This window comes from Anabrus simplex, chromosome 2 (assembly GCF_040414725.1).
Source record: "Anabrus simplex isolate iqAnaSimp1 chromosome 2, ASM4041472v1, whole genome shotgun sequence".
In the NCBI taxonomy this organism is placed as follows: domain Eukaryota; kingdom Metazoa; phylum Arthropoda; class Insecta; order Orthoptera; family Tettigoniidae; genus Anabrus; species Anabrus simplex.
In genome coordinates, this window is record NC_090266.1 from 1,042,542,852 (window position 1) to 1,042,565,229 (window position 22,378).

General features: G+C 39.2%; 1 protein-coding gene across 1 annotated transcript in view; it reads right to left on the minus strand.

Moving 5' to 3' along the window:
- The window catches only part of LOC136864677 (stalled ribosome sensor GCN1), a 599,881-nt gene that overhangs the window by 133,100 nt on the left and 444,403 nt on the right, over positions 1 to 22,378 (minus strand). Inside the window, exon 32 of the mRNA XM_067141987.2 lies at positions 16,710 to 16,955. Coding sequence (XP_066998088.2) covers positions 16,710 to 16,955 — 246 coding nt within the window. The remainder of the gene's footprint in view (positions 1 to 16,709; positions 16,956 to 22,378) is intronic.

Below are 22,378 nucleotides of genomic sequence, written 5' to 3' on the forward strand. Positions count from 1 at the left end.
CCCGTTAGAGGAGAGATCCTCACTTGGACTATGTGCAAGTAGGGTAGCATCCTGCTTTATGAATTTACCGAGCTCAGAACACTTTAAACAAGCCTCGGACCTATGGGAGTATCGGAGTCCCACTCCCATTTGACAGGCAAGGGACTCCTTGGAAACAACTTGGCGAACGAAATGGAATTCGATGGGGAGCTATCAATATTAATGGGGCTTATGGAAGAAAGAAGGTAGAACTGGCTGAGTCAGCAAAGATGCATTTGGATGTGCTAGGAGTAAGTGATATTCGGGTAAGGGGAGATAACGAGGAAGAGATAGGAGATTATAAAGTGTACTTGACGGGTGTTAGAAAGGGAAGGGCAGAGTCTGGGGTAGGGCTCTTTATCAAGAATACCATTGCACGCAACATAGTTTCTGTTAGGCACGTAAATGAGCAAATGATGTGGGTAGATTTGTCAGTTGCAGGAATTAAGGCTAGAATTGTGTCCGTGTATTCACCATGTGAGGGTGCAGATGAGGATGAGGTGGACAAGTTTTATGAAGCATTGAGTGACATCGTGGTCAGGGTTAACAGCAAGGATAGAATAGTGCTAATGGGCGATTTCAATGCGAGAGTTGGGAATAGAACTGAAGGATACGAAAGGGTGATTGGTAAATGTGGGGAAGATATGGAAGCTAATGGGAATGGGAAGCGTTTGCTGGACTTCTGTGCTAGTACGGGTTTAGCTGTTACGAATACATTCTTCAAGCATAAGGCGATTCACCGCTACACATGGGAGGCTAGGGGTACCAGATCCATAATAGACTATATCTTAACAGACTTTGAATTCAGGAAATCTGTTAGGAATGTACGAGTTTTCCACGGATTTTTCGATGATACAGACCACTATCTGATCTGTAGTGAACTAAGTATCTCTAGGCCTAGGGTAGAGAAAGTGAAATCTGTCTGCAAACGAATAAGGGTAGAAAATCTCCAGGACGAGGAAATTAAACAGAAATACATGGATATGATTAGTGAGAAGTTTTGAACAGTAGACAGTAAGCAGGTTCAGGATATAGGAAGTGAATGGGTGGCATACAGGGATGCTATAGTAGAAACAGGAAGGGAATGCCTAGGAGCAACTGTGTGTAAGGATGGGAAAAGGCGAACATCTTGGTGGAATGATGAAGTGAGAGCAGCTTGTAAACGTAAAAAGAAGGCTTATCAGAAATGGCTCCAAACAAGGGCCGAGGCAGACAGGGATTTGTACGTAGATGGCTTCTTTTTGGATTCAACAACTATTTGTTTTGCCCTGTTTCTTTCATCTACATACAATTCCCTGTCTGCATCGGCCCTTGTTTGGAGCAATTTCTGATAAGCCTTCTTTTTACGTTTACATGCTGTTCTCACTTCACCATTCCACCAAGATGTTCGCTCTTCCCGTCTTTACACAGAGTCGTTCCAAGGCATTCCCTTGCCGTTTGTACTATGGCATCCCTGTATGCCACCCATTCTCTTTCTATATCCTGAACCTGCTTACTGTCCACTGTTGGAAACTTCACACTAATAATATCAATGTACTTCTGTCTAATAATTCTCGTCCTGGAGATTTTCTATCCTTATTCGTTTGCAGACAGATTTCACTTTCTCTATTCTAAGCCTAGAGATACTTAGTTCACTACAGATCAGTTAGGTGTCTGCATCATCGAAAAATCCACGAAAAACCCGTACATTCCTAACAGAATTTGTGAATTTGAAGTCTGTTAAGATATACAGTGGTTGATCATATTATTAGGGCCCCCAAACCCCATGGCACTACAGCCCTTGAAGGGCCTTGGCCTACCAAGTGACCGCTGCTCAGCCTGAAGGCCTGCAGATTACGAGGTGTCGTGTGGTCAGCACGACGGATCCTCTCGGCGGTTATTCTTGGCTTTCTAGACCGGGGCCGCCATCTCACCGTCAGATAGCTCCTCAATTCTAATCACGTAGGCTGAGTGGACCTCAAAACCAGCCCTCAGGTGCAGGTAAAAATCCCTGGCCTGGCCGGGAATTGAACCCGGGGATCATTAGGGCTACTAGGTAAAAATTGAAAGAATTTATGTTTGAATCATTCTCGTGTAAGTGTTTACTTATTGCTTATTTTTATGCTTGGATATTATTAATTACACATTTCTATAGTTAAATTCAACAATCAGCCCTACATTAAGAAGCCTAATAATGTAAACTCTGGTCAAGAATTGAGAAAGGCGCCAAATATGTTACAGTTCCTTGCTGAACATTTGGGGGCTAATTAAGAGGAAAATTTGTGCTCATAATGTCACGAAAAGATCCAACTGATCAAAAGACTAATCAATGTGTGGCATCATGATGATGATGAAATTAAAAATAGCTGGCTCAGATGCATTTGTAGTATGCCAGATAAAGTCCAAGCGGTAATTACTGCGAAGGGAGGTGTTACAAAATATTAGATTTTCCCAATTTCCTTAGTTTTTCATGATTTCCATTAACATTTCAAATGTAAAATTGTGTAATATGTTTGTCAAAAGTCAATTTTAGATTAATTAAATGTATATCAGTGAAGTTTAATTGTGTCTTATCAAATTTGAAAAATACAACTTTTACCTAGTGGCCCTAACAACATGATCAACCACTGTATAGTCTATTATGGACCTGGTACCCCTAGCCACCCATGTGTAGCGGTGAATAGCCTTATGCTTGAAGAATTTATTCATAACTGCTAAGCCCATACTAGCACAGAAGTCCAGGAAACTCTTCCCATTCCCATTAGCTTCCATATCTTTCCCACATTTACCAATCACCCTTTTGTATCCTTCAGTTCTATTTCCAACTCTCGCAATGAAATCGCCCATTAGCACTATGCTATTACGTCAGTCATTGCTTCATAAAACTTATCAACTTCATCCTCATCTGTACCCTCACATGGTGAATACACCGAGACAATTCTTGTTCTAATTCCTCCAACTGCCAAATCTACCACATCATTCGCACATTTACGTGCCTAACAGAAACTATGTTGTGTGCAATAGTATTCCTGATAAACAACCCTACCCCAGACTCTGCCCTTCCCTTTTTAACACCCGTCAAGTACACTTGACAATCTCCTATCTCTTCCTCGTTATCTCCCCTTACCCGAATATCACTTACTCCTAGTACATCCAGTTTCATCCTCTTTGCTGACTCAGCCAGTTCTACTTTCCTTCTTCTGTAAGCCCCATTAATATTAATAGGTCCCCATCAAATTCCATTCCGTTCGCCAAGTTTTTCCCAGAACTATATTTTTGAAAGAAATGGCATCTGGAAACGGAATGAACAGTAAAGATTTCTGCATAAATCAATTTGAGTGGTAAGTACGAAGGCCATCCGAAAAGTTGTACCCGTTTGCGTAATAAAGACACAGGAGTAAATATGAACAAATATACACATTTTTATTGGAAAGAGCATACTTTACACTACTTCTCCACATAATCTCCAAGCAAATTTAGGCATTTGTCATAACGTGGGACGAGTTTTTGTATTCCAGCATCATAGTCCTCCGCCGCCAGCGTATTGAGATACGTAGTCACGGCTCGCTTAAGTTCTCATCGGTGTCAAATCTTTTTCCCGCCAGAAAGTCTTTAAGCTTCGTAAAGAGATGAAAATCTGAAGGGGCCAAGTCTGGGCTATACGGGGGATGGTCGAAGGTTTCCCACTTAAAATGCTGCAAAAGTTGTGCTATCGCAGCTGCATGAGGCCTGGCATCGTCATGAAGGAGAATGACACCTGTAGACAATAGACCTCGCCGTCGATTTTGTATTGCCCGCCGTAATTTCTTTAATGTTTCACAATACGCATTAGCATTAATTGTGTCTCCATGGGCCATAAAATCAATGAGCAATACACCTCGGCGATCCCAGAAAACAGTTGCCATGAGTTTCCTGGTGGACAGAACTGTCTTGAATTTTTTTGGTTTGGTTGGTGAATGAGCATGATGCCACTCCACTGACCGTTGTTTACTCTCAGGTGATGCATAACAAACCCACGTTTCATCCCCAGTAATGATGAGAGTCAGGAAAGAGTCTCCTCCATCGGAATAATGTCCCAGAAACGTCAGTGCTGCAGCCATACGATTGATTTTGTGCTCCTCTGTAAGCATGCGAGGGACCCACCTTGCACAGATTTTTGAATAGGTAATGCAGATGGTCTTTGACAATTTCGTGAACAATTGTTCGAGACACATTAGGAAAATGTTGACACAGAGTTCATAAATTGTGATGCACCGATCGTTCCTCACGCATTCGTCTACTGCGCTCAGCAGTTGATCTGTAACGATAGATGGTCTCCCTGAGCGCTCCTCGTCGTGCGTATTCCCCCTCCCCAGGTTGAAGTTGCGACACCAGCGCCAAACAGGCGACTCGTCCATCACATTGTCTCCATACACCTCCGTTAATTGGCAATGAATATCACAAGGTCGAACGTTTCGTGCATTAAGAAATTTAATCACGGCCCTCACTTCACAATTAGTGGGGTTCTCAATTTGTTTGAACATTTTAAACGATCACAGACACAACACAGGCAATGCTAGCGTCACACAACCTCGCACAGAGCAGCAGACAAGCCACTGACATGGTCAGACCTTGCCCAGCGGCTACCCGAGTCGTCACTGCTTCATGCGACGCTAACTGGTACTACTTTCCGGATGGCCCTCGTAACTAATTTTGAAAATAGTGTTGTCATCCAAAAAACAAAATGCAAATGACCAGAAATTACATCTATATATAAAGGTGTTAATGACAGGGAAACCAATACATTGTTAGAATATGCCTTAAGTTGGGACCAATGGAAAGTGACTAATACAGTAGCAGAAAAATGCCAATCATGGAAACGAAAGAATCAAAGAAATGTGGTTGTTATGTGCTTGCATTTAAATGTTTTGTATATAGATATCACAAATTTATAAAAATCAATAGTGTCAAAGATGGAAATTTGGACCAGTTATTCAATCATTACTGTGATGTTCGTGTTCGTAACTTTTACCACCAACTAGTATTACAGACACTACTGTCGGATTTTTTATTATGGACACTCGAGTTTAGGCTTTAATTACAAATGAACCAATAGGCCTATTGCAATGCGCGTTATACCAATATTTTCCTTGTTTAATTCTACATTAGCGTATGTAAGACACATTGTTTTCGACGTTCATTAAATATTTTTTATTTGTGGTTGTAATAAATATCGCCCGGGTTTTTGGCTTCTTCTCTAGGAAGCGCTCACTTAGGAATACATACAAGGAAAACTACTTGTCTGATGGTAATGCAATTTTTATATGTTATAACCATATGTATTTGTAGTGTAATACTCAAGTTACAATTTTTTTCAACCATCCCGAAAAAAGTTTTTATCATTTTCCTAAAGCAACTCTTTCTCAGCCCAGGATAAACGTACAACAGCAAACATGGGCTTGTTTTGAAGCACTCAGTCATGGATATCAGAAACTACAACAAGTGTAACCGTACAGTTTGGTACCGAATTTATGAAGAGTAATATTGAAAGGAGGTTTTGTGTACGCCGGACCGTGTGATTAACAGCAGGCCGGGTGGTGAAAACGGGCGCAGTGTTGCTCCGTTCAGTAGTAATCACGCGCGCAACGAACACAGTACACTCGCCCCGGGCAGTTGTGCAACGGAATGCCCATGACCTTGGTTTATCCGCAGGCTATTTTCAGTTGTCCTATGTTCTGCATGTTGGCCACGTCACTTCAAGATGCCTCCGAGACCGCCGTTATCAGAGGGTGAACTTGCAATGATTTTGAGTGCTATTTGTTTCTTTCAATGTGAGGGGGGAAAAGTAGGGGACAAGAGGTTTCCTGCGTACAAGAAGGTGGCAGATTGTCTTCGATTATCGTTGTCGTCATTGAAGAGAGTAGGAGCCGCTTCAAAGGAGAATGATGGAAATACGTCATCCAGGTCAAGAAAGAAGCAGTGTGTGAGAGTGGGGCGTCCGAAAATCTATCTCGATGATTTTATGTTGGGCACAATAGGAAGAAATATGCACGATTTTTCTATGAATAAGATATTTTCCACAATTAAAAGCCTCCGCATGAAACTGTTAGAAAATATGCCGGATTTTCCTGATATGTCAATTTCTACGCTTTTGAATGTAGTTCGAAGCTTGGGATTCCGATTCAAAAAACTAAACAGGAAACCAGTGCTAATGGAATCTGTGACAGTTGCTGCCTCCCGACATACCTACCTTAGATGAATTGGAGACTTAAGAGCACAGGGCTACAAGATCTTCTTTACAGACGAGACGTGGTGCGCACAGAACCATACTATGAAATATGGGTGGCAAGAAAGCGTGATTGAAGCTTTAGAAAACAACTTTGACAACTATAATCTGTACAGAGGGTACATTCAGCAAATTTATGGATGGCGTGGAGGGTTCAAAACACCATCTGGAGCTGGGAAACGCATCATAATTTTACACATCAGAAGTGAAGAAGGATTTCTTGACGGTGCAGAACTTTGTTTTATTGGCAAGAAAGGCAGTGGTGATTACCACAAAGAGATGAACTCGACTCATTATGAAGAATGGTTCACGAAAGTCCTGAGTTTATTGCCTCAAAAGTCGGCTGTCGTTATAGATCAAGCTCCATATCATACGATGGTCGATCCTTCATCTAAAAACCCGAACATGTCACGGCTGAAACCTGAAATTATATCCTGGATAACATCAAAGAATATTTCACTACCACCTGGAGTTGACGATTATAACAAATAAACTAAATCAGAGCTGATTGTCCTTGCCAGGCCTTATTTTCAAACACCGGTAAAGAAACTGGAGGGCCGATGACCTTCGATGTTAGGCCCCTTAAAACAACAAGCACAAGCAAAGAAGCTGGAACAACTGACTAAACGACTTCGACCAGATGTACAGCTTGTTTGGTTACCAGTGGCCCATAGCGAGCTTAATCCAATCAAGCTCATTTGGGCTTACGTAAAAGGGAAAATAGCAAAAACAAATATGGCTAACACATTAGAAAATGGTAGAGGTATGGAAGCAATTAACGCTTTATGCCGAGAAGCCTTACATACCGTCACCCCTGAACTCTGGAAACAATGCATTAAACACGCTCAGAAAATTGAAGACCACTACTGGGAAAAAGATGGACTGTCTGAAAACGTCCCTTATTTTGAGCCAGTCATAATCAACATGAATGACAGCAGCACCGCTTCATCGGAACACAGTAATTTTTCAGACGAAGAAAATTGATAGAATTAAATATTGTAAATAAATGTAAATAATAATGCAAATAACTCTAGTAAAAATTGTACAGTGTGATATTTCTAAATTAGGAAGTCAACCATTTTTAAACCTGCCTTTGAAGGTCCAAAGCCCTTATGAGAAAATGTGATGGGAAGTGGAATTTATAGGATGAAATAAAATTAAAGGTTGAAAGTAAACGAAAAGCTGTGTTCGTTGCGCACGTGATTACTACTGAACGCGGCAACACTGCGCCCGATTTCCCTACCCGGCCTGCTGTTAATCGCACGGTTCGGCGTACACAAAACCTCCTTTCAACGTTACTCTTCATAAATTCAGTACCAAACTGTACGGTTACACTTGTTGTAATTTCTGATAACCATGACTGAGTGCTTCAAAACAAGCCCATGTTTGACGTATGTTTATCCTGGGCTAAGAAAGAGTTGCTTTAGAAAAAAGATAAGAACTTTTTTCGGAGTGGTTGAAAAAAATTGCAACTGGAGTATTACACTCCAAATACATGTGGTTATAACATATAAAAATTTCATTACCATCAGACAAGTAGTTTTCCTTGTATATATTCCTAAGTGAGCGCTTCCTAGAGAAGAAGCCAAAAACCCGGGCAATATTTATTATAACCACAAATAAAAAATATTTAATGAATGTCGAAAACAATGTGTCTTATATACGCTAATGTAGAATTAAACAAGGAAAATATTGGTGTAACTCGCATTGCAATAGGCCTATTGGTTCATTTGTAATTAAAGCCTAAACTCGAGTGTCCATAATAAAAAATCCGACAGTAGGATACTTCCACCTTTAGGAACTACTGTAGCTGCTTTTACTCATGATAATAAAATGCAGTATTTCCTCGACTAGTAGTGTCATTACACCTCACCAGTCTAACAATCGCAGGCGCAACAATATACTGAAAGGCATCGATAAATGTTCACCAAGCCAGCTGCTGAGAAATAGCTCAGAGGATCTAAAATATACAGTGCAGTTTCAGTTTAGAGATATATATCAGAAGTTACTTCTTTCCCTGAATTAACGGCTACATATGCTCACCATTTTGACACTATTTAAAGCTGCTATCTTGCTCCTTCAGCAGTCCTGAAGTATTTCGCACCTCCTAAGCACACAAACCACCAAAATCTTTCTGCTTATAATGTTCCATGGAGGCACAGCCATACACCCGACTATAACTTACCTGAACCGAGGCGATTGCATCATCAGCATTAAATATCTACCACCACGTTTCACTTTGGCTGCCCATAAAATGGGAAACAGATGCCTTTTCCAGCCACTTTTGATCTACAGTACAAAAGCTGCATCATATTTCCAGGGACATTTTGTCCTCTGTGGAACCACCATCCCTAGTTAAGGAGCCTGAAACTGTTGGCCCCTTTAAGGAGCAGAGCTATTTCTTGCCGCCCAATGATACGCTGACTGAAAACTGGAAGAGCCATGGAGAGAGTGGGGCAAACTTTATGCCGCACTCTTCAACCAAATTATAGACACTAAAAAGCCTCTGCATGGACTACTGGCCTGACTGCCCATCTGGAAAGGGAAAGGAAATGTCACCAACTACACGACTCATCTGCCAATTCTACGTCTATGCCACGCAATAAAGATATTCAACACCACTACTTTTGCCTGCGTTATTCAATAACCTTCGACAGCTCTTGTACTTCTCTCACAACTAATAATTTCAAAGCTAAAGCTCCACTGGCCCATAAATTTATTAATACAGCCAATACTACACACTCTATTAGTGTCAATGATGAGGAAATGATCATACATTCTTGCAAAAGGAGAAAGTATCAAGGCAGGGTGAACTTAAGCTCGAATATTCAACAATCCCATATAACACAACACACATTTTTATGTCAAATTTTTTATTGGATAATTGTTCCCTTAAGAGCCTCCGTGGCTCAGACAGCAGCGTATCGGCCTCTCACCGCTGGATACCGTGGTTCAAATCCCGGTCACTCCATGCAAGATTTGTGCTGGACAAAGCAGAGGCGGAACAGGTTTTTCTCCGGGTACTCCGGTTTTCCCTGTCATCTTTCATTCCAGCAACACTCTCCATTATCATTTCATAGCATTTATCACTCATTAATATCACCTTGGGAGTGGTTCTTTCATTACATTCCTGACCCAGTCAAAGACTGGAAAACAGGTTGCAGGTTTTCATTTTCAATTGTTCCCTTAATATTCAAACAATTCATGTTCCTCAGATTCAATTTTTTGTGGGATGCATTACAGTTTTCAAATAATTATTCTGAAATATGTAATACAGAAGGATTAACGTTTGTGGGTTAAAATGAAGTATTTGTTGACGTGGTGTTCAATTTAATGGAGTTCATTTTAACATACAAAACACACAAGAGAGCAAAACCAAAATTATGTTACTTTGCTATGAACAATAACAATATTTCACTTTATTTAGTTTTAAGATGTGAGAAAGAGAGAATATTCAAAACTATTTCACTATAGCTCATTCCACGTTAAATAAACAGTATTGCTCTTAAGGACCTGCAAGGAATGAATACACACCCCCCTCTGAGATACCCATAATTTCTCGCGAACAAGGAATATTATACTGTACTTTCTAATGTATTATGAAAGACGGATAAAAAAGATTATGCATTTTTGCCTGCGAGTTATTAAAATTACTGCATAACATTTACTTTTTCATAAATATAGGCTCGATGCATATGTTCGTGCAGTATTCTTTTGGGTTGGCAACAATGCGGCACGAGGGGGATTGCTTATTGTTATTCCATTGTTTCAACTAAGTTTGGAGTTTGTGTGTTGTCAAACAAAGGTTTTCTTGATTGTGAATGTATTATTTGTGTATATTTCAGACAAACGGATATGGAATGTCAAGTTGAGAGAAGTGAGCACATCCAACACATTTTCCTCTTCGAGTTTAACCGAGGATCCAGTGCAGCAGGAGCTAAGAGAACAATTTGTGAAGTGTACGGGAATGAAGCAATTGCTGAACGAACAGCACAAAAATGGTTTTCCCACTTTCGAATAGGACGGTTTGACTTGTCTGATGATCCACGTTCTGCAAGACTTTCAGATTTTGACGAAAATCGCTTGAATAAGTTTCTTCATGAGAATCCTCGTCAAACAACGTGGGAATTGGCGCAAGCTTTTGAATGTGATCAGTCAACTATTGTATGCCATTTTGCATGGTAAGGTACAGAAAGTGGGTATATGGGTACCACATGTGCTAAGTGACAATAACAACGAATAAACATGTTTGTCATTGCTTGCCCGGCACCGGTTGGCTTGTGATAGTCACGAAGCATTCCTTTCGAACATTGTCACCGATGACTAGAAATGGTGCCTGTATGTCAACATGAAGAAGAGGAAAGAGTGGTTCAGTAAAAAAAAAAACACCATGTCAAGAATAGTGCCCATCCACAGAAAATCATGTGTGTTTGGTGGAACAAAGATGGCATTCTTCACCATGAACTTCTTCCGAAAAACTTAACGATTCAGCTGGAAGGGTCACTCGACATTTTTCACCACCCTTCCACTGCAATTCGGAAAGCTCTTTTCAAGGGTGGAATGTGATAATTTTGTAAATGATGTAAATAATTCATAGAAAACAAATAAAGATTTATATCTGTTTGTGTGTATATATATATATAATTAATTTAATTTTTATTTTAATTTTTATTTAATTTTATATTACATCATCTGTAACTGGGACATCCTGTAGGTGATAAATATATTCCATTCTATTCTGCTGTGTATAGTGAACAACTAAGCCTGCTTGCTGTTGCTATTGACAAAAGACAAAGACAACAACCAGTCTTAATACTCCATGATAACGCTCGTCCGCATACAGCAAAACTAACCAAAGGCGTGATTGCTGAACTTGGCTGGGAACCTCTTCCTCAGCCTCTGTATTACCCTGACATTGCCCTCTCAGATTTCAATTTTTTCCACTCTCTTTCTAACCACACTCAGGGGCAAGTGTTTCCTGACGAAGCTTCTCTTGACCAATTAGCTAACAGATTTCTTCCAGTCAAAACCAAAACAGTTCTACAGGCGAGGTATTCAACTGCTATCTGAAAGTTGGCAGAAGGTCATAGAGCAGAGGTGAATACATCCCCGAGTGATTGTGAGTTACAGTGCGTGACAGTACAATAAAATAAAATAAAATAAGAACCGCACAAACTTATGCATCGACCCAATATATTCGTAGGGAGGAAGCACAATAGCAGGAACAGCCATCACTTTGTTGCCTTCCTTCATTTTCCTTCTGTGTTGCTCTGGTACAAGCCTCGTGTAGTCCTACACTCTGAACTGCCAGCAGCTCACTTCCGTACTGAAGTCTTCTAGAGTATTTATTTGTTGTGTGTGTATTTAAGCTTCAAATCAGTGCATACTTGTCTTGGGTTGAGTGATATTTTGTCATGTATTGCATAGTATTTGTGTGCGTTCTATTATTTTCATACTGCACAGAAATTGTTACTGAAGATTTCGGTGTTGTGGTGTGCAGCGATAAGTCATGGCATAACTTTTACTGATAAAAAAATTGCTGTGTGTTATATCTGTGCTTGGTTTTGTTATTTAGCTGTTCTTTCTTTACCACATTTTATTTTACCACTTTTTTAAAGACCGCATTAATTTTTACTATTGTTTTTGTGAGCGATACAACAGCACAGTAGTACCCCGCGTTGCCTGGGGAAATTTATTAAATGCATCCCTCAAACCTTGAGCCCATAAAAAAATAATTTTCTATTTTCTTCCTCAATTTGCCTTACACTTCAATACTGAGGTTTTTTAATATTCCCTAGTTTGCCTCCGATTCTGTACAAACCAAAAATAGCCCCTGTAAAGCCCCCGTCCCCTTCAGTTCATAAAAATAATTTGCAGCTTAGTTTCTTCTGCTTTTTATCTAGAACTTAAATACTGAATTTCACAAATTTATGTGCTGCCATTTTCCTGTGATTGTGTTGAGCAGAGCCATTCGATATGGCAACCCTGTTGTCAGAAGAGCAATACTGTTTTCTTAACATAGAATGAGCTTTAATAGGAACTTCGTAACTCCAAAATCTTCAATTACTTTAAGATTCAAATATTCCATGTGAATGAAAAATCATGGGTATGGTTTCGAAAATATTTCTCCCTTTGGTATTATCATTATTAAAGTAACAATATTTCACTACCCTCACTAGTAACAAAGGCAAACTAATAACAAAGAACCAGTCAAAATTTAAATGGAGATGATATACAGTATATGAACATTATTACACATTTCCATTATAGAGTATATCATTTCAGCATTGAGTTGTTCACCTCTGAAGTGTAACTTAGTGCTATTGGCTGTTATCCTCTGGGGTGGGGGGCAGCCTGGGTCCAACTCCCGCTACTGCCAGGAATTTAAGACTGGTAAGATTGCTGGTATGCCGCTCACCTCTGTTGGGGTGTTGCTTCACCTCAGGAAGAGGGCAGAATTTACTTTTACTAGTTTACCAGCCTGTGTTAATAAACTAAGTTCTGAAACAATCCTTAATTCATGGACAAAACTGCAGCCTCAGCCATGTCCTCGTACCCCCCCCCCCCCCCCCCCCCCCCCCCAGCCCTTACAACTCACTCTGCTTCTCTTAGGCTATCACAAAGTTTACTTAAATCCTAGATCTCCAGCTGGGCATTTCATATGGCTTAACCACTGAAGGAACTAACATATACAGGTGCTCTAAATGACACCATTCCTAATTAAAAATTGTATCTCTTCATTATTAATAACCTCCACCATTCCAATCAGTTTGCATCAGCAGTAATTCCTATTTCTTACATGCAACCTCCAGCTTGCAGGACAGTCTGAAATATAACTTTTCTCTAGTAGAATACTGTGGATCTCAAGTGTTTACTCTGCTACACCTTGGCTACTATGATCAATCTGCAGCCAGGGTATGGGAAGTTAGAAATGAATGCTTGGTATGAAGTTCTATATAGCAATCAGCTTAGCTGGAGGAACTATATGATGTAAATGAACATAAATTACCTATGTAACTAATGATCTCCATTATAGAGAGAAAGAGAAGTGAAGGGAGGCCTAGAAGCATGAAAGGTGATTGTGTCAAGTTGCAATTTTTTTTACATTTTGTGCCATTTCACTGTTCCCAACAAGATCTAATTGAAACGAAAATGGAGTTCAAGTCATCAGAACGTCGATAATAAAGCATCAGAGTACTACTATGAGCCGAAGGAGTAAAGTTTTCGTCAAGCGCTCGACGAGAAAGGAGCATAGAAGGCGGTGGTAAAGAAAGGCGTAAGAAGATTGTTAAGAGTTATTATTAAAAACTTAACATTCGATTCACACAGAAGGAGAACATCACGGACGTACTCAAGAGGAAGGAAAACATCGTTCTATCAAAATACTGAACATAAAATAGAGAGAAACTTTTGTCCACAAACTGTTTTACGAAAAATTAGTGCTCAAGAATATTTCACTCTGAAATTAAATTGTACTTTCGGAATATAAAGACTTCCAAATTGCTACGTCACGATATCTACCCAAGACGACGTATTAGCCGATACGATCAATTCCGAGAGGCTACATAGCTGTAACATCGACAGGGAGAGAGAGGAGAAGAATATATATATATTTCCATAACTCAATTGGAATATTCATTTTTACACATTGCAAATTTTAGAATACTTCCAAGATCAATTTTCTAAAGAGCAATATTCCTATATAATATTCAGATTGTAGAAAAGCATATCCATAAGAGACTACATCAAACAAACCGATGTCTTGTTTTGTTCCGATTGCTCGAGAGACCAGCAGCAGCATGCACTAAGAAAATGAAGGCAGAGCTACATAGGTTATGGCGACATGGGATAACGTTTCCAGCCCATAAGGACCGGTAACCAGCCGAGACAGTCCCAGATGTTCCCAAACAGATGAGGGAAATGCCGTTGAGCTGTGCTCACATGTCCATCCACCCGGACATGAGATGACAACGGGGGAATCAGAGCAAAGATAAGTTTCTTTAAGTCAATGCTATAAATGAAAATTTATTTATTTTTCAAAGTGCTATTCTAATTAATGTCAGTGAAATGATAATATATGGGAAGACAAATACCATAGATAGGTTAAAGGTTGATAGGTATTCATCGGACCTAAACGTCAAATCCATGTATAGGATGTAGTCAACCAGTGATAATAAGGTATCCCGTTCGTAATGCTATCAATGTAATATAAATGAGGTTAAATTTTTTTATCTCTTGGTGAATTTTATACGATGTTGCGATAAACACTAGGCTTATGTGAGAACTTATGACATCAAATAATAGTGGAAATGAGATCGTATGTAGAATATGCTTGCTAAATAGAAGGATATGGTAATATTTTACGGAATTATTAAAAGATTGTGACTATGATGGAGTAGTCAGGTAAACGGTCAATGATGACAGATATACGTCGAGTTGGAATGAATTAATGAGTTGACTATGATGTGAAGTGTTATATGATGAATAATGTGAAGTGATGGTTTATATGTGAATAATGATATGAGGTTATGATGATTATTGTTCACCGTGAGGTCATAGATTATTTTAATGAACATAGTATTTCAAATTACGTATTTTTGAGATGATGAATGAATATAATTTGTCTTCAAGTGACCGTTGATCCTTGAATAATCCATATGTAGTGTAGGATACGATCTCAGTGATGTCCGCATGTTGATATTTTAATTGTAGATCATCATATAGTTTCTGATTAGGAAGATGATATGAAATTAACCTACATCCATGCGCTTCTTCTGAGCGTAAGAATTTTCTCACATATTAGGGAAGCTTTGAATTTATTCCAATGCATTATCTGATATCACCGGTGACTTACTCTTCACAACTAATGGTTGTTGGTAGCAAGTAGTCTTCTCACAAGCTAGACTACCCAATTACGGTACGGTTAGATTGAGTGATGGTCAGATACATTTGATAGCACAATTTTATGACATAGATATGCACTTGAATTAATTAATGCTCTCAAATAAGAGAACAATTTGCATAATTCCTAGATATGATGTTTGATCATAATATTTTAAAGGATATAATGACTTAAAGGGGTTATCTTTGTCTCAGTAAGAAGAGTTGCCAAGAAATTTGAGGAAGTGTTTGAAAAATGTGACACATATTAACTGTTTTAAATATTTCTGAAGACATTTTCTCATGTCAATCTGCTTGTGTATTTGAGCACAAATAGTTTGAGTCAAGCAAAGTTACTTTATTGCAAGGAATTAACGAATATTAGATGAAAGCAAGTAGGATTTTCGGAATAATTTCACAAGAATTTATATAATGAAAGTTGTGGTTCTAATTTAATTTATTCGTAACCAAGTATGGAAGCTGCGTCCAACATTTAAAGACTCTCAATCTACGACAGTGTATATATATTGTGATTCGATGTAATTTTCATTCATTCAATTAGATGCATCTAATGTCTTTTTCAATCTAATGTTTTTCAATTAATGTCTTTTAATGTAATGTTTTCATTTTAATTATTCCAATTTGAGATTTTGTTTTCAATTTAATATTTCCAACTTAACATCAAGATAATTTCAAAATATCTCAATACTTCTTACTTACCATTTCAAAGAGGAATTCATGACAACTTTTTGTGTCAGACCATTCTTGATTTTGAATAAATAATGTATGGTAAAAGCCATTCTTTTAATGACTTCTAGAATAGATGCTTAGATGTAAGTGATAACCACTTGATAATTCCGTAAGCTGGAGGTGGAAACTAACTAGAAATACGGGTAGGAGACATCCACTGCGTTAGTTAGGTATTTCCACTAGCATAAATCGGTGATTTTTCCTCTAATGCGGAACCCATAGCCCATAAACTTTGAATAGCGAGAAATGTGATTATATTAGAGCTAGCCTGGATCTCATGCGACTCCACCTGGACGCGGGAACGGCACAATTTTAAATTTTGCTTTATGTCACACCGACACAGAGGTCTTACGGCGACGATGGGATGAGGAAGATAAAGGAGTGGGAAGAAAGCGGCCATGGCCTTAATTAAGGTACAGCCCTAGCATTTGCCTGGTGTGAAAATGGAAAACAACGGAAATACATCTTCAGGGCTGCCGACAGTGGGATTCGAACCCACCGTCTCCCGGATGAAAGCTCACAGCTGCGTGCCCCAAACCGCACGGCCAACTCACCAGTGAAGTTCCAAAAAGATGTACCTAATTTGGTCATAGAATGATGAAATGTGTAAAGCACAAATTCCTGAATTGTATTGCTGTTAACAAACAGTCCATGCCAAAGTTGCTAACTTTTTTTTTTCTGTTGTGAACTTTCTCATCTTTCAGTACACCTTTCCAGCTAACATCTGTTTGTATTCTGCCGGTACAATATTGCAATTTCACACCTTTCACAATATATAATCATAATATTTTCAACAAATTCAAAATTAAAAAGTTACCTGTGCCTCTTGAGGAGTACCCTGGGCAGCAGAAAGGGCTGCAAGAAGTGCAGGAAGAATTTTATGTAAATATTTTGTAAGAGATTCTCCAGCCACTGATGCCAGGATAGACAAAGCTTTGGTGTTGACATGAGGAGGAGCTATGAGTTGCGGCACTAGGTATGGCAACACAACACGGGATTTGATAGCCATTACCTGACGGAGACCATCAAGAGTCGACTCTGCCACAGTAGAATCAGGATCATTCTACAAATAAAAATAAACTTTTAGACAGATCAGGAAATAAACAAAACATATAGCTCACGATTAAAAATACTTGCAAATAATTATGGCTAAATCCCGAATGAAAAACATTTCTTCTACTGACAATGAAAAGGCCTGCAAACAAGAGGGAATGGAATACAGAATTCAAAGCAATCTGGGATGCAAGGACAGACTGAAGAGAGAGAATTCTACAGATCAACAAGAATGGGAAAGCTTTCACAGGTCAGGATGGATCACACACAAATATCTCAGAATGTCAGACTACGTCAGATTATCCTCAGGTACCTTTCGAGTTCTAATAAAACGACTTACCTGTTTTGCAAATCAGTTGTCCTATATGGAAACAAAGATGAACTAACAAGTACACAATATAGAATGAAGAAGAATTCAAAAATACAGTAGGAAAAAAAAAAAGACAGAAATCATGAAGTGTAGAGATACTGAAAACAGTAGTTTGAAGGCAAACAACTACTACCGGTGACCATTTTCAAGTAATGTAGTTCTAACTCACATAAAAAAATAAGTACAGTAGTGCAAGATAAAGTAGCATTTTTCAATAATGATGGGGATATCAAGAAGTTATGGGATTTTTATAAAGAGTAGGAGGATGAAAAGAACTGATAGCTATGGTACTTAACACCTTGAATTGCAAAAGATTTTAAGAGATGTTGATTATTCATTAAACGGTGTATGGTATAACACTAAAATCTCACAACACAAAATAAATCACGATTCAAAATACCATATTTACGTGAATAATCCCCGCGTCTTAATTTTACTAGGGATTGTTTTGAAAACATGAAATTAATTAAAATTCCTTCAATCGAAATAGTAACTTAGGCACAAACGAACATTTCGTATCGCCCCTCCAATGTCCACGTGGTCTTTGCGCAAATATGAACATGTAAATTTACGGATATAGCTGCTTTGCCTGAACATATTTGAGGTGAAAAAAAAAATACATTATCACTGCTATAAAATATATTTGCCATAAAAATTAGCAAGGAGGCCAAGGTATCTCATTAATCTGAACTTGCAATAGGCTTGATTACCTGTAGATCAGAAGATTCGTTGTCTCTTGCATCACTAGAATCCTCTTCTAAACTACTTACAAATTCGTCGCACTCCACGTCTAAAACACTTTTCACATGCGATCTCTTTTTACTCGGATATTAACACGACTGGTGGTGGATAATTCTTTTCGTGAAATGTAAACACTTGGAAAAGAGATATCTGCGAACACTGTTAGTTTTGCGATACAGTAAAACCCCGTTAATTCAAACTCTTTGGGGCGCAAAAATCTGACTTCGAATTACAAGATTTCAAATTAACTGCCAACTCGTGCTTCAGAAATGCCAACCCTTGCCGCATCACAAAATATTCAAGACCCGTTACTGCATGCAACTAATATTTATTCACACTTTCAAACTTTCAAATGACATGGAAAAAATCCAAAATATATCTAACAAGGTGCATTTACAGTATTCAAATAATGCACTTGGATAACTCAGTGGCAAACATAACCTCACGCAACGAAAGAAAAAAGAAACACATCTTAGAGACTAGTACAAATTATGTTGGCTTCCCTGTGCAAGAGCTTTATTTTTTAGATTACTGTTATGTTTGCCTTTTTAGATGCCTTGTAGTTGCACGGAAAGTACCCAATGCCCTTAAAACATCGTGGCTTATCGAGCTTTCCTATGACGAGGGGAGGAGTCTTCTGCTTCCGCCTGCATTGCAGCACAGCACAGGGACCACATCTCCTTTAAAAATGTCCGTTTTGGATAGGCATAAGAAAACAATGCAGTTTCATTGGCATTGACATATTATTCGGTGCGTACGAATCGATTATAATTATGAGCCACGCTTTTTCGCCAATTGTCGGCATCACCAGTGTTCGTGAATTCTGCTTCTGTACCACTACGTGTTACATGATATTGTGGCGTTCCTTAAAACGCTGAATAAAAAAGAATTAAGATTTCATTCGAACTTAGCAACTATGAAACACACTGTCGACACACCCAAGTGAAAGAAAGTGCAGAAAGCTACCCCTGCACGTTCCAGAAGACGCATTCTATCGTGACACGGATAAATTTTGAATTTAAATTGCTCTGCAAAATACTATTTAAAAATGTAAATGCAGTTTTAAATTAAAAGTCTGAATTGTTTTCCATTTAAATATGACATATGGGGGCAGTTTTCTTCCATCTGCGGTTACACAAAGCATAACCTATACATACAACATCGAAAACTTGCCAACCCTGACGCAAATAAAACCTGCACCCCAATTTCGTGCCTGAATTTTTTTTTAAATATGCGGGTATTATTCGAGTAAATACGGCAAAAGCATGAAAATACATTAACATAGAAAAAGATCATTAAAGTACTAGTCTACTTAAGACATTTAGCCGAGCTGAGTAGCTGAGATGATGGAGTGCTGGCCTCCTGAGCTCAAATTGGCAGGTTCGATCCTGGCTCACTCCAGTTGTATTTGGATGCTGTAATGCATCATTAGACCAAGTGCCAGAAATGGTTTCAAGATATTCGTATTTAACTTTTGGTTTATGTGTAAATTCAAGCAAACATAATTTTGCTAAATCTGGTATTCCTGGTGTTGCAGGATAATAAATTGTACCTACTCTCCAAATTTCAACATTTTTATACTCCTAGTACGTAGAATTTATAAAATTGTGCTTGAACTACTGCTGCAATTTAAGGTAATTCTCACAGCCAAAAAAGACCAACGCCAACATTAATAACCCCTTACTGTTTAGCATCTGCTGAGTAAGACTTGAAAAATAATGTTACTGCTATCGTTTTCTCCTGCTGTCCAGGCAGGCACGCCTAGTCCTGGAACCACCGCGAGCCATGCCACAACTCAGCATATTAATGGTCTCAGACAGCGAGATTCTAGAAGGGAAGCTATTCCCTAAAGTCACTTCTATAACCCCTTACTGGTATGAAGAATTTAATCTGATCTGGGCCAAATGAATACAAATGTCACAGAGTCACTGTAGCCTACACAATGCAATGCCCATCATTTCTTTATGGATTTTCCTTTATGTTATGTTCCGGCAGTTGAGTACTGACAAGATATTTTCAAGCCTAGGAGTAAGTTTCGTCTTCTTTTAGACAGCTTTCACACTGCACGCAGAGTGGAGTGTGTCCGAGCCGAGCAGATTCTGCCACTGAAATAAATGCAAACGCACAGTATAGCAGCGTGGGGCTATTCAAAGTGAAAGTCAAGTGAGTCTGGACAGACAAGAGCATGGCTGAGCACAGCAAGTTGAAACAACGGTTCTGAGGGCATTTTTGGTGGCCGATTCCCCTTCCGTGCATGAAGGTAGATTGCGCAGTCTTGAGGTGTAAGTCATCATACCTGTTGCTGTAATACTACATGTGCATTACCTTGCTACATTTCAAAAGGTCATATTCTGTTTGGCCATGGTAGCATGTATAGCCTGAAGAATGAATTCAAATGTCTTGGTACTCATTTGAAAGTATCCCCAGAAATGTTCCATTCCACATATCCCTGTATAAAGTTTGAAATTCTCCGTACTGTGAAAGTACATATATAGAACAAACGGGACGTAATTTTTCAATAAGATACATGGAACATGTCAATGCTTCGGGACACAATCGTTTCTCTGCCATGGCACAACACATGACAGACTTACAACATAATTTTACATCAATTGATCAAGATCTAAGCATATTAACAGTGGATAAGAGGGGCACCATGCTAAACATATTGGGAGAACTGTTACATTCATTTAGAACAGTACTTTAACCCTAACCATAATATTAATGAAATAAATGAAAAAACTAACTGTATTTTATTTGATACAATCATTCCCATATATACAAAGTATAAATGGAAAAAAGACAAGTCAAGTCCACCAATCAGTTCAAACCTACCTACCTGCCCCTCCTCACACATCCCTCCTCCAATCCCTGCCATCATTAGCTATACTCCTGCTCTCTCTCAACAGTCAATCTCGTGTTTGTGTCTGTATCAGATCCACGCACATCTTACGAAGAACTAGGGGCGAGTCTCATATAGCTATACAGGGTGAACAAAAAATGCTGCACTTGGAGGTCAGCATGCGATTCCTCACCCCATTGCAAGATAAAAGTTCCTATAGCCAAACCGGATCTGGTGCTGTTGGAAAACAGCAACACTGTCACATCCTGCAAAACATTGGAATGCAATAGAGAAACGTGCATCATCCCGCTCAACCGTACCCGCCGTCGCAGCTCACCGAGTAGATGGTGGGGTTATCAAACCCACATGCACCATAGAGCTACGGCTCGAATCTACGTCAAGTTTTTTCCTTCTTTCTTTTGTGTGTGTGACGACAGGTCCCCAGTTCCTGGCGTGTAACTGTGTTTGTAAGCATGACATCCTGTTGTCACATGACAATAGTCTAATATATGACAGTGTGATCCATTCAACTGAATGAGTGAGCTGACTAACCACGCAGTGCACAACCATAATTGGTCCTTTCGATTGGAAGTAGGGCGGCTTCCTGATGGAGTACACAAACGGCGAATACGTCTATATGCTTTTAGTGTTGGCTGCATCCGATAACCAATTTCCTGCTGCTGCTCGTGAGTATGCAGCACGGTACCCTCAAAGGCGCCATCCCGAGAAGAATGTTTTTCGTCGCCTTGAGCAACGCCTGCGGGAAACCGATAATCTTTGTCCACAAGTAGTGGACAGAGGTCGTCCAAGGACTAGACTTACTCCACAAACAGAGGACGACATTCTTGAAGCCATTCACCAATCACCTCGGCGAAGTACCCATGATATTGCAAAGCAGTTTCCAGGTATCTCAAACACGGGTTGTCGACATGTTCCAGGACTAAAAACTGCATCCATATCATTACACGTTAATTCGACACCAGAAGACCGCATTCAACAAGTACGTTCTATGAATGGCTTTTGGAACAAGTAGAAGATGAACATTTTGTAAAGAATGTGATATGGAGCGACGAATGTAGCTTCATGTGATGTAGATACTGATTCCCATAGGGAACCTAAAATATTTGTCCCGAATGAGTAAATTTATAATACCAATATAATGGTCCGTTATTGGACATTATAAATTTTCCAGCTAACTCATTCTTGGTTGCCTGCGTTTCGCCCTCGTGTGCTAAGTTAGGTTCGTCAGTTGGGACTTAGCACACCACCCAAGACGCAAGGCTAGTGCATACCGTGGAGGCCACTGCATAGGCTACTTGAAGCCACCAGCAGTGCTAATGCACTATGAGAGCTATGTCTCACTTTCAAAAATTGATGCCTGCCTGGCCATCAAATGATGTAGATACTGATTCCCATAGGAAAAATTTATAATGTCCAATAACGGACCATTATATTGGTATTATAAATTTACTCATTCGGG